Source organism: Pseudorca crassidens, chromosome 15 (assembly GCF_039906515.1).
Source record: "Pseudorca crassidens isolate mPseCra1 chromosome 15, mPseCra1.hap1, whole genome shotgun sequence".
Taxonomy (NCBI): Eukaryota; Metazoa; Chordata; class Mammalia; order Artiodactyla; family Delphinidae; genus Pseudorca; species Pseudorca crassidens.
This window is the reverse complement of record NC_090310.1, coordinates 44,640,081-44,653,132: the sequence shown is the minus strand read 5'-3', so window position 1 is coordinate 44,653,132 and position 13,052 is coordinate 44,640,081. Positions and strand designations below refer to the sequence as shown.

At 50.1% G+C, this 13,052-nt stretch overlaps 1 protein-coding gene across 2 annotated transcripts in view; it reads left to right on the top strand.

Annotated features, from left to right (window-relative positions):
* ACSS1 (acyl-CoA synthetase short chain family member 1) overlaps positions 1 to 13,052 on the top strand; it is a 42,854-nt gene that overhangs the window by 14,715 nt on the left and 15,087 nt on the right. For both annotated transcript variants that reach the window (XM_067707417.1, XM_067707416.1), the window contains exon 3: positions 7,583 to 7,782. In XM_067707417.1, coding sequence (XP_067563518.1) covers positions 7,583 to 7,782 — 200 coding nt within the window. The remainder of the gene's footprint in view (positions 1 to 7,582; positions 7,783 to 13,052) is intronic.

The window sequence follows — 13,052 nt, the reverse complement described above, 5'->3', positions numbered from 1 at the left end:
GATCCAGTTAAACTTCCTCTGGGAAGCTGGAGCGAGGTTTCTGGGCCACTGGGAGGGTGGATTCCTTTGCTCCATCTGGGCCGACAGCCCCATTCTCCCTGCTGGTTGTCCTTGGTAGCTCAGGGCTACCAGCCTGCGGGAGCCTCTGGGGTTCTTCGTGTGTTGGCACTGCCTGCCTCGATGTGAGCGGGGCTCTGAGTCTGGAAAGGAAAGAACTTCTTTTCCGGAGACAAGACTCGGGCTGAAGGCCAGTGCCGAGGTCCAAGGGAAATCAGGCGTGAATCAGGGAAGAGGGCAGACCTTTTCTCAAGTCTGACCCGTCACTTCTGTTCCACCAGGGCTGCGTCAGGAGTGGGAGAGAAAGACTTAGGATGGGGGGGAGCTGGACCCGGGGGCAGGTGGTTCTGAATGTGGAGCCAAACACTGAAGCGTGAAGAAAAGCACGCCCACCCCGCCCCAGTTCTCCTCCGTCCTGATTAGAGGAAGGCTCGATTCAACCACAGTGAGCGGCTTTGAGCACTTCTCTTGCTCATTTCAATCTAAGGAAAAATGTTACATAAATAACGATGGAGTTGGCAGACGGCAAAAATCCTCAGGTTTGGGAACCTTTGAAATAGGGTGTCAGTTATTCTGAAGCTGTGGGTTTTGAGAGCTGCCCTTGGAGCCAGGCTTGGGTTTGAATCCTGACCTGACCCTTGATCCTTTCAGCTGAATAGCCTTGAGAAGTCACTTAACTCCTCTGTGCCTCAGTTTCCTCATCTGGAAAATGGGGTCGTGATGGTAGCCCCCAGCCCACGGGCTGTTGTGAGTGCTCCACGGATGTGCCTAGGGTTCAGAGCAGCGCTGTTCCCGCTGTCACTGAAGGAACTGTGCATGTGGTGGCAGTGGGCGGGCAGGAGGAGGCTTCCTTGGGCAGTAACACGAGCGGGTTGGGGAAGGCTGAGGAGGCAGGAGCCCGTGGGCCTGCAGGTGGCCGAGGCTGGCCCGGAGAGGAGGCTCCTTGTGGTCACAGTGGGTGGCAAGCGTGGCTGGAGAAGACGGGGCAGCTGGTGGAGGTGGTGGGATGACACGGCAGTTGGCGGATGGGCGGGCTGCACAGGCATGGCGGTGGGCCTACCTTCCCTCCAGGCTCCCGGAACCCCAGGCCATTGCCAAGTGCCTGGAATCTGTAGCTGGCAGCAGCCCTGACTGTGGATGATGCATCCTCAGACCCACCTCCCACCCCAAACGAGGGCTTCCCATCAACAGCCACGGCAGGGCGCGTGGAGCAGGTGGGCCTTCAGGGGAGGGATTCTCGAACCGCATTCAAATACACTGGTGACTCTCATTCACCCTGAGCCAGTGACACGGCTGCCTAAGAGTTACACAAAAGCAAACTGGCATTTTCACTCTCCTTCCTGCTGTTAAGGAACCACTGATTTTCACCAATTTTATTTTTCTGCCATTCTGCAATAATTATAGCTACTGTTTATAGGATCCCTTTATATGTGCCTAGGACTTCATATTTGGTCTTAAGTCTGTTTGGGCTGCTATGACAAAACACCACTGACTGGGCGGAGTGGGGGGGCTTATAAATAACAGAGACTTATTTCTCACAGTTGTGGAGGCTGGAAGTCCAAGATCAAGGTGCCAGCACGGTCACCTGCTGGTCAGGCCCTCCTCCTGGGTCACAGCCAGCGCCTTCCTTTTGTGTCCACACATGGTGGAAGGAAAAAGGGAGCTCTGTGGGGGTCTCACTTATAAGGGCACTAATCCCATCATGGGGCTCCACCCTCGTGCCCTAATTACCCGCCCCCAAGGCCCCATCTCCTAATACTATCATCTTATCATCTTTGGGGGTTAGGATTCTGCAGACATTCAGACCACAGGAGTCCTCGAGACCACCTTAGTAGTGGTCCTATTATTAGGCCATTCTATGGTTGAGACAGTCTAGACCCTGGGTGTATGGGGAGCTGGGTGGGAGCCCCATCTCTGATCAGATGTCGTTCACTGAGGCATTCTCCTGAGAGGCAAATTCTCTGAGTCCAGAACTTTCTGCAGAGTGTAGCAAAACCTCAAGGAGAATACATTTATTTTTTGTAATAAATGTAGAAAACATGCAGCTTTAGTGATTGCAAGTTCACTGGCTGGCCTGGCGTCAGCTGTGGCAGTTCAGCTCTTGTTCCTGTGAACGCTGAGTGTGTCCGGGGCCTTCCTTGGCAACGGCAGCTTGGGCGTTTTTGTGTTGACATGTGGCAGCTGCTTTATATTTCACTGCAGCTTACCTTCGCTCAAGGTCATGGTCACGTGATCAGATCATGACGTGAGAGGAATTTCATACTTGGGTTATGAGCCTGCCCAGCTGAATTTCCTGGGCTTCTGTTCTCTCGGTGGCAGTAAGTAGCAGAGTAAGCGCATGTCATTACGTTAGATTAGATGTAGTGGCTACAGTAACGTCTGGGCCAGAGGAGTCTGCCAGAGGGAAGGAGTTGGTCCCGAGGCCTGGTGAGCTTCTCCCTGTGAGAAGGGGACCCTCTTGCCGTGCTCCGCTTTCCGAAAGCCAGCCCTTGCTTCTCTCACCACCTCCATCTTCCAGAAGTGGCTTGCTGAAGAGAATATCAAAGTCTAGAGAAGTGTACCGAAGAAAGATGTGTCCTGTCCAGTCCTGCATCTGGACCATGGGATTGACCCCTCCCCTCAGCAGCAGGCTTGGAGGAAAGAAGTGACTGTCACAGGCCTTCCACACACACATCGACACAGTTCCCTGGGTTCCTTCCCTTATCGGCAGAAGGAAACGCAGAGGACAGGAGCTGTGTGCTGGCCTATCAGTGGGGCGGCCCTGCCCATCGCCCTCTCTGAGGGGCAGGATGTCTCCTGCCAGGGTACAGGAGGTACAGGAGGCTGGGAGGCATTTGCGGGGTGGACCCGGCGCTCATGGTTAGAGCTCGGGCTCCAGTCGCCCTGCACCCGCCAGGGCTCTCGTCCTTTCTTGCTTACCTGCTCTTCCTTTCCAGTCCACAGATATCTGTTGCATACCTTCTCTGAGCTAGGCCCGGTTCCGGATGCTGGGAGGAAGGCAAAGAACAAATCCCTGTCCAAGTAAAGCTCATACTCAGTGGGGCAGGTGGACAAAGATAGGAGGTAGCCTCTTTTCCAGTGTTTAATGAGCACAAGAGCCAGAGTAATGGTAATGGTAGCAAGTAAGCAAGGCATGCATTCCGGATGCGTTTCTTAAATACAACAGCACCACACACACACACACACACACACACGCACGCACGCACGCACGCACGCGTGCGCACACGCACACAAACACACCCGGCTTATCTTACTTCCCCTGGGGCTGTCCAGCTGTGTCCTGTTTTGGATTGAGCTGGGCCAGAGGTGCCTTTCTTCTGTCTGTGTTTGGGCAGATGTCGTGTTGGTTACGGATTAGCATTGGATGAATGCTCCTCCCACTTGAAGCTTAGAGTTGGCTGTAGAAGGTTTCCTTCCTTCCCCCAAGGCCAGGCAGCATTTTGCTGGTGTTCAGCACCCTGAATATGAGGCCAGTCTGTGTATTTGTGCCTGTCATTTGCATGCGTCCACGTGGAAGGCATGGCCCTGAGGAGTCTACTCACAGACAAACGTAGATGTCTTATTCAGAACCTGCATGACGAATGTTATATTTCTCCTGGCACTTGAAAATAGAACTCTAACTCATTTTGTTGAGATCATTTCTCAGAAAGCTGCGTGTCACTGTCCCTTGGAAAGATCTCGCAGGCAAGGAGGAAGCCAGTGCATCCTGCAGTAACAGCCCAGAGCACCCATCAGTGAGTGGCTGCGTTCTCTGTTTGATAAGAAACAGCATTTCGGTTTGTGAAAGTCTGAGAAGTTATGAGTATCCAAGAACTGCTTTTGAATGATTTTTGAGTACCTCACGTAACAGGATCACTTGAATAGCACTTACTTTTTTGTGATTTGAAGACCTAGGTTTGCTGACCATATATTCCAGTGGTCTAAGTCTGGAGAAGATTGCTAATGAAAAGCAAAAGCTTAAAATGAAAAATCCAAGTTTAAAAATATAATGGATGAACTGGAAAGATGAGGAGAAATTGAGATGGAATTAAATAGGGACAAATGGATAGTCTGGAAAGTCCGATTTTAAAAATTAATTTACTGACTGTGATATGGAGGACCCCTGTTCAGAGTCCTGTTCTGTGTGTGGCGATGGTCAGTGGGTTAGTGACCTCATGCTGAATTTGGGCCACCTTTGTCAGGCATTAGAAAATAAATGTATTCTTCATTTACATGGTTAAATATAGAGTTGGGGTCAAGGGTCTGCGTTCCATATTCTGACCCGGGCAGATACCATGGGAATGCTGGGGTCCGTTTGGTAACCTGGGGGTTTCTAGAGAATGGGAGTGGCGTCACGGAGGGCTGGGCGAGAGAACCTGGGAGAGAAAAGGCTTTGCGAGGTAGTGGTGGGGGGTATTCAGAAATCTGAAGGGCTATCATTGAATGACAGATTTTCTCTGGACATCTTTAAAGGGCTGAACTGGGACCAAGGGGTGGAAGTGGAACAGCTACAAGTCTTGGCCTGATTCTAGGAAGACTATTTAGTGCTGTGCGGGGTGATTCCCAGCAACGTGATGTTTAAGCAGAGGCTGGACCGCTGTGGCCAGGAACCCCAGGGAGGCTTCAAGGATCTCTTCGACCTTGAGTTTTACGGCCTTGGCAGAGAGGATGGGAAGGGGAGTGAACTTGAGAGATTTACCCGGATCAGATTCTTTACCAGAAACTTCTCTGGATGCAGCAGCAAGGGTGTGGGACCCAGCAGACTCAGTTCCAGGGCCCATGAGAAGGCCCCTCGATCCTCCAGGGAACACCTGGGCTACTTCAGCTTGGTCTCCAGACCTTCCCGGGGCTATAGGTCAGCTGCCCAGCTCTGACCGCCAGGCAACTTCTGCCCCTGAAGGGAGTCCTTTCCCCTTTGCTGCCTTTCTCCTCCTCCCCACGGCCAACCTTTCCAGAAAGCTCTCCCTGCTGCCTCAGTAATTGTACCAGAAGCTGAGGTGATAAACGCCCATCACACTTCCATGTGCCTTCATTTCCCCAGTGGGAGCTGGATTGCAAGAGGACACTTTCCCTCTCATTTCTTTTGTCTGGTGCCCTACTCGCCCCCATGGTGCCTAGAATGGAATTTTTAACATCTTACAAATTCATCAAAATGAATTAGTTGATTTTAGTACTTCTAGAAAGTAATTTCAAACAAAGACGTCTGATGGTAAAGATAATCTCTACTGAATGCTTGGCCGAGTCCTGAGTGGGTGAAGCTTTTCATTAACACTCGTGACAGTTAAACAAGGTGGAAGGGGCCTGCTGTTTCTCAGGTGATCTTGTGGCAGCTGAGAAAGGTGAGCTCCCATGCCCGTGCAACTCCTATAGAAAGTAACCCAGGCCTCTCTGTCTGGACGTCTCTGTGCCTTCCTCGACTTCAAAATGCTGCCTTCCGTCTGCAGAAAAAGGACTGGATGTCATCACCACTGATCTCTGACGCACCTGAGCCTCCATCTCCCCAGCACCGACTCCTTAAGTCCTTAGCGCTGTTGAAAATGGCACCTGCGCTGGGCTGAAGTTATCTTTCTGTGGGACTGACCATAGCTGCCTCTTGAGTGCCGTCACAGACTATCCTAGCCTCCTCCCCGCACGCAGGAGGCGTGTTTCTGGGCCCTGGCTCCGGGGAGTTTGCCGTTGGGGGCTGTCGGGGTGCTCTTTCTTTCATCACAAGCTCAGGTGCGGGGTGGATGGGGTCAGTGAATGGTGCTTTTGTCCTCCTAAAGCCTTAAGGAGAAAGGATAGGGTCCTACCAGAGAGGCAGTGTGCCAGCCTGGGCGGGAGTCGAGGGGGAGCGCAGGCTGCACTCGTGTTACCCGAACCAAACTTGGGTCCGTCCGCTTGCCCGTGCACAGTAAAGCCAATCTACTGACACCGGGTTGGAGTGAAGGAAAGTGCAGCGTTTACTGCAGACACCAAGCAAGGAGTCCAGGGCCGCTGGTGCTCAAAACACCCCACTCCCCGATGGGTTTCAGGAAAGCCTTTTTAAAGGCAAGGTGAGGGAGGGGAGTCCCAGGGTATGTGATCAGCTCCCCACAGTTCTCTGGCTGATGGTGACTAACAGGGCTGTTAACATTATCAATCCTCAGGCTCCAGTAGGTCCAGAGGCTACAAGTAGTCAATTTCTTCCGTCTGGTGGGCGTTTTAGCATCTGTAAAACAACTCAGGAATGTGCATCAGATACTATTATCTAGGTACTTTAGAGAGGAGCTAAAGCAGAGGATATGGGGGTGGGGTCTGTCCCTGGAAGGCCCCATAAGGTCCTGCTTGGTTACACTAGTGATCTCTCGTCTGGTCTCCCCCAAGGCCTGTCACTGCCCACCCTTCATTTCCTGCTGGCCCTTGCTGGGCTGCCCCTTTCTGGGCCTCTGAGCACAGGGCAACCACAAACACTCCTGGGTCTTGGCCAGGAGGGTAGAGCCACGTGGGTGGGGTGGACTTACTCTGCCCTTCCATGCCAGCTTTCTGTTAAATAACAAATACAGCAAGTCATTCACGCTGACATTATGAGCAACCTTGGAGCTATGATTTTGAGTGTTTAAAATATTTCTGTTTAAATTGTTTTGATTTTGTTTAAAAATTATTTAAGAAACTAAGTTACAGATGTTGTATGTACTTTAAAAGTCTACAGTGACCCTTAAATTTGTGTCCTCATATGCTGTATTGAAAAGAAACCATCAATGAATTTCAAATGCAATATAATTTTTTTCTTTGGAAGAAAAATAAAAAAAAATATATATATATATATAAAACAAATACAATAAAACAAGAGCAGTGAAAATGGGAAATGTCCCTTCCTGTGGGAAGTGGGGTTCAGTGGGACCACGTGGGAAGTGGTGCTGAACCCAGCGTCCACCTGCTTCTGCTCTCCTGCACTTTCCTCCATTTCCTGCTCTGGTTTCTGGTAGGCTGTCATCCTCTCGGGGTTGTGTTGGGTCACGTGCTAACCCCAAGCATATCAGCTTGTTCAGCGGGATGCTGGTCTCTGACTGGCTGGCCAAGCCTAAGCCCCTGGAGTGGAGGCAGGGGCCACGTGGGCACAGGAGGCGGGGCACAGTGTCTTGGTCCCTCACCACCCAGCCCTGCCCCAGGCTGCGGGTCGCTTTCCTTCCCAAATCACTGAGGCTTCGCAGAGTTGGGGTCCCCTTCCCGGGGTCCCCTGCCCAGCAAGGCCTGTGCTGACCCAGAGAACAGGGGCCTCTCGGGGAGGATGTGTCAGAAGGCTCCGGGACCGGATGACCCAGGTCTCTGAGAAGCTCTGCTCTCAGTGGATGCAGGGACAGGCGATTTTTCTCAGCAGTGTGGCCGTGAATCTGTGTCAGGACAAGCCTACAAAGTTACAATGTTTTCTGAAAAGAGACTTCCATGCATCAAGTGTTGGAGTGGCTGCCCTCCCCCTGGCTGGCCGGGGCTCCAGTGCCTGCAGTTTGCAGAATTATTCCAGCCAAATGACTATGCGTTCTGGCCCTCCCCCTTCTCTGACAGCCCTCCCTTCCTTGTGCCACAGGGAACTGCTGGAGACCACATGCCGCCTGGCCAACACGCTCAAGAGGCATGGAGTCCACCGAGGGGACCGGGTAGCCATCTACATGCCTGTCTCCCCGCTGGCTGTGGCTGCAATGCTGGCTTGCGCCAGGATTGGAGCCATCCACACTGTTGTCTTTGCTGGCTTCAGCGCGGGGTCCTTGGCTGCGAGGATCAATGATGGTGAGCACGTGGGCAGTGGGAGGGAGGGAGGAACCTGGGTCGCCTGGCCTTCAGGGACTTAGCGTGGTGACAGACATCACTGAAAGTCACACATACAGATGATGGACACTACCAGGGACAGCGCATGGTTGAATGAACATTTGCTCTATCAGCTGAGATCTGAGTGCGTTGGATTTAACCAGATGAAGGAAGGGAAGATTCCAGGTGGAGGGAGTGGCATATGCATCCACTGGAGGAGGCTGTGTGGCTGCAGTGCAGGAGGGAAGAAACGTAGGGTGAGATGAGGCTGGGGAGATATGGGGAAGATTCCACAGGTCAACAGCTGGAAGCCTTCTGTGATGAGGACTGATGGGGTGGGCCATCTCCTGAGGCTTGGAGTCAGGTGTGGGCCTCGTGGTGTGTCTTTAAGGCCTTCTGTCTGCAGGTAGGTCAGGGCCTCCCAGACAGGTGTGCAGAGCAATATTGTCTCCTTCCTTTTTCTGGTGTCGGAGGGCTGAGTGTCTGAATGGTGGCCTCATGTCTGTGCAGCCTGACCCCTGCTCCCTTGAGATCCTAGAGGGTTCCCTGAGCTGGCTTCCCTGGGGGCTGTTGGGAATTCTTTGTGTCTCATAGAAGACTTCCCTTTGGGTAATGGACAGAGCTGAAGGGCATAGTTCTCAGACCTCTGTTGACCACTCTCTTTAGGAAAGACTGGGGAGCCTTTCTGTTCCCTTTCAACATTTCCCCTCTAATTTCAAGCATTGGTGCTGCTACTCCTTTCTCTCTCTCTCTGAACTCTGTAGCACCTACTGTGTACCAGGTTTTGTTTTAAGCAGTTTGTGAAGGCCATCTCTCTTCATTTTAACTTAGTCTTCATAAATATTATATGAGAGAATACTCTTGCTATTTCTACCCTCTCCCTTTTTCTATTACCATTGAATCATTTTAAAGTGTACAGTTCAGAGACATTAAGCACATTCACAATGTTGTGCAACCGTCATCACTATTCCAGAACTTTCCCGTCATCCCAAATGGACATCTCATACCCATGAAGCAGGCATTCCTCATTTCCCCTCCATCCAGCCTCTGACAACCACTAATCTGCTTTCTCTCTCTCTATGACTTGCTTGTTCTGGAGGTTTTGTAAAAATGAACTCCTACAGTATGTGGCATTCTGTGTTCTACTTCTTTCACTAAGCATCATGTTTTCAAGGTGCATCTATGTTGTAGTGTGTATCAGTATTTCATTTCTTTTTGTAGATGAATGATATTTGACTGTATGGATAAACCACATTTTGTTTATCCATTTATCTGTTTATGGGTATTTTTACTTGTTTCTACTTTTTAGCTATTGTGAATAGAACTGCTGTGAACGTTTATGTATAAGAATACCTGCTTTCAATTATTTGGGTATATACCTAGGAATGGAATTGCTGGCACATATGGTAAATCTATGTTTAACTTACTGACAAACTGCAAAACTTTTCCAAAGGAGCTATTCTGTTTTACATTTCTACTAGCAATGTATGAGGGTTCCAATTTCTCCAAATCCACATTAACACTGGTTATTTTCCTTTTTAAAAAAATTATAGCCATCCCAATGGGTATGAAGTGGTATTTCATTGTAGTTTTGATTTGCATTTTTCTAATGACTAATATCATTGAATATCTTTTTATGTGCTTGTCCATTTGTGTCTTCTTTGGAGAAATATCTACTTAAGTCCTTTGCCCATTTTTTTAATTGGTCGTTCGTCTTTTTTTTATTGCTGAGTTGTGAGTTCTCTAGATATTCTGGGTACTGTACCTTTGTCAGATATATGATTTGCAATTATTTTATCCCATTCTGTGGGTTGTCTTTTTGCTTTCTCAGTATTGTCCTTTGAAGCACAAAAATTTTTAATTGTGATAAAGTCCAGTTCATCTGTTTCCTTTTGTTGTTTGTGTTTCTGGTATATTATTTAAGACTCCATTGCCAAGTACAACATTACAAAGATTTGCCTCTGTGTTTTCTTCTAAGAGTTTTTTATAGTTTTAGCTTTTTCATTTAGGTCTTTGATCCATTTTTTATTTTATTTTTATTTTTTTTGCGGTATGCGGGCCTCTCACTGTTGTGGCCTCTCCCGTTGTGGAGCACAGGCTCCGGACGTGCAGGCTCAATGGCCATGGCTCACGGGCTCAGCTGCTCCGCGGCATGTGGGATCTTCCTGGACCAGGGCACAAACCCGTGTCCCCTGCATTGGCAGGCGGACTCTCAACCACTGCGCCACCAGGGAAGCCCCCTTTGATCCATTTTTAAAAAAATATTTATTTATTTTGGTTGTGCCAGATCTTAGTAGTGGCAGGCGGGCTCCTTAGTTGCAGTTCCAGGGCTTGCCGGCTCCTTAGTTGTGGGATATGGGCTCCTTAGTTGCAGCAGGCAGGTTCCTTAGTTGTGGCATGCAAAGTCTTAGGGCTCCTTAGTTGCAGCTCCAGGGCTCCTTAGTTGCAGCCCATGGGCTCCTTAGTTGTGGCATGCGGGTTTCTTAATTGTGGCATGCGAACTCTCAGTCGCAGCATGCATATGGGATCTAGTTCCCTGACCAGGGATCAAACCTGGGCCCCCTGCATAGGGAGCGCGGAGTCTTATCCACTGCGCCACCAGGGAAGTCCCAGGTCTTTGATCCATTTTGAGTTAATTTTTGCATATGGTGTGAGGTAAGGGCCCAGCTTCATTTTGTTTGGCCTGTGCATATCCAGTGATACCATTTATTGAAGAGACTATTGTTTCTTTGTTGAATGGTCTTGGAACTCTTGTCAAAAATAACTTGACTGTATATGTGAGTGCTCATTTCTGAGTTCTCTATTCTGTTCCACTGATCTATGTATCTATCCTTGATTTTCGTCTGCTGAACCATCCATGCATTCCAGGAATAAATCCCACTTGGTCATGATGTATAATCTTGTTAATATGCTGCTGGATACAGTTTGTTAGCATTTGGTTGAGGATTTTTGCATCGGTGTTTATAAGGGATATTGGTCCTTAGTTTTCTTTTCTTGTGATCTGTTTGTCTGGTTTTGGTATCAGGGTAAAGCTGGCCACACAGAATGAGTAAGAAAGTGTTTCCTCCTCTGCAATTTTTAGGAAGAGCTTGAGAAAGATTGCTGTTAATTTGTCTTTATCTGTTTGGTAGAATTCACCAGTGAAGCCATCTGGTCTTGGAAACTAAGGCACAGAAAGGTTAAGTGACTTGCCTAAGGTCACACTGCTACTTAGTGACAGACCCAGGATTTGAACCCAGGCATTCTACCAATGCTTTTAACATTACATTAGCTGCTCCTTTCCTCTCTTGCTGATGTGGCCACAGTTACCAAGTGTTTCTGTTAAGATTCTTTAAAACAAGCAAAAGCAATTGACTCTGGAGAATTAGTAACTGGATGCCAGGCAACTCCCAGAACTCAGGAATCCTAAACAGCCAGGCCATGGGAAGGCAGGGGCCCAGTCAGCTCTGAGGGACTCAGTAGGGGAAAGTCCTATAACTTTTCTCTAGAACTTTGCCATTAAGTGGCTCTTCCCCAGGACCCTACAGCCTCCATGTCCAGCTATTCAGGTGTCAGTTTCCTGGGGGCAAGACCCTGTTGGGACAAGTGTCTGTGTTCTCTTGGCTCAGTGAGGGTGGTATTTTGGTTATTTATTGCTGTGTTACAAGCTACTCCAAAAGTAAGTACTTAGAACAGTATATTTTCTTATTATGTTTCATGATTCTGTGGGGCAGGAGTCAGGTGGGCATAGTGGGGATGGCTTCCCTCTGCTTTGTGATATCTGGGATATTGGCTGGATTGGTTTGAATGTTTGGGGGTGGCCAGGGGTCTCTTTCTGTTCATGTAGCCTCTTCACATGACTAACTTGGGCTTCCCCATAGCAAGGCAGCCTCAGGTGGTCAGACTTGTTACATGGTGGCTTATGGCTCCACGAGGAAGCAGGGAGACTGCCACTCGCCCTACAGGCTGACCCTGGAATATGCATAGCATCATTCTGGCTCTATTCCATTGGTCAAACCAGTCTGTAGCCACCCCAAATTTAAGGGGAGGGGGCCTAGACCCTACTTGTCCATGAGAAGTGGCGTGAGACCAGGTCAGAGAATTCACAGCTGTCTTTTGTCCACCACTGGGAAGGAGAGTGTCAGTGTGGCGACCAGGTCTCACCGTGAGTAGGCAGCTTCTCCGGTTAGTATGTCCTATTCTACGGGCCCGGCCCCCTGGCCTGGCCTCTGGGCTCTCGCCACTCCTCTTCCTTTATCTTCCCTCCTGGTCTAGGCTGTGTGAGGAGTGGAGAGAGGGAGGCGTGGGGAGGGTGGAGAATGGCTCTGCGAGATGCTGTGAGGGCAGATTAGTGGCCCAAGCAGTTGTCCACGCCCGAATTCCCCAGTACCTGTGAATATGTACCTTACGTGGCAGAAGGCCTCTGCAGATGTGATGGGACCCTAAAGTGGGGGGATGATGCTGGTCTGCCCGGTGTAACCACCGATCCTTAAAAGCAGAGAACTTTCTCTGGCTGAAGCAGAAAACATGTGGCAGAGAGGGAGGTGAGAGAGATTCCAAGTGACAAGGACTTGACCTGCCTTTGCTGGCTTTGAGGATGAAGGAGGTTGTGTGCATGGGGTGTAGGTGGCTCTAAAAGCTGAGGATGACCCGTGACTGACAGCAAGGAAATGGGGGCCTCAGTCCTATAGCCACACGGACCTGACTTCTGCCAACACCCTGAGCAACCTGAAAGCATATTCTCCCCAGAGCCTCCAGGTGAGATCTTCCCGCACCCCCACCGGCACCTTGATTTTGGCTGTGAGACTCTAAGCAGAGAACCCAGCTTAGAGTCTCACGGCCGAGCTCACCCAGACTATAGAACCGTGAGCTAAAAAAAAAAATGGGGGTTCTGAGCCACTAAATTAGTGGTAATTGGCTATGGGAGCAATTAAAAACAAATACAGAAGCTGAGACCTGATCAAAAGCCAGGGTGAAAGTGAATCCTCCCCAGACCAAAGTGTCTGCTGATCCTGCCTGTGCTGATGCCGTGCACCTGCCACGGCCCCGCTGCCCGCCCTCGGGGACCGCAGAGAGAGGGTGCTCCTCAAGCACCTCCTGGGGACTGGGCGTGTCAGGCCCGGAGGTTCCTGCCCTGGAGAACCACTCGGGCAGGGAGGCCTCGCACAGATGGGCACCGGGAGTGAGGCCTGTGTCTCGGAGGCCGGGATTCCAGCACCCAGTTTGGGCAGGGGCCACTGTTTTCTCCAGAGGGTCCTGAGCTTTCTTTGTCT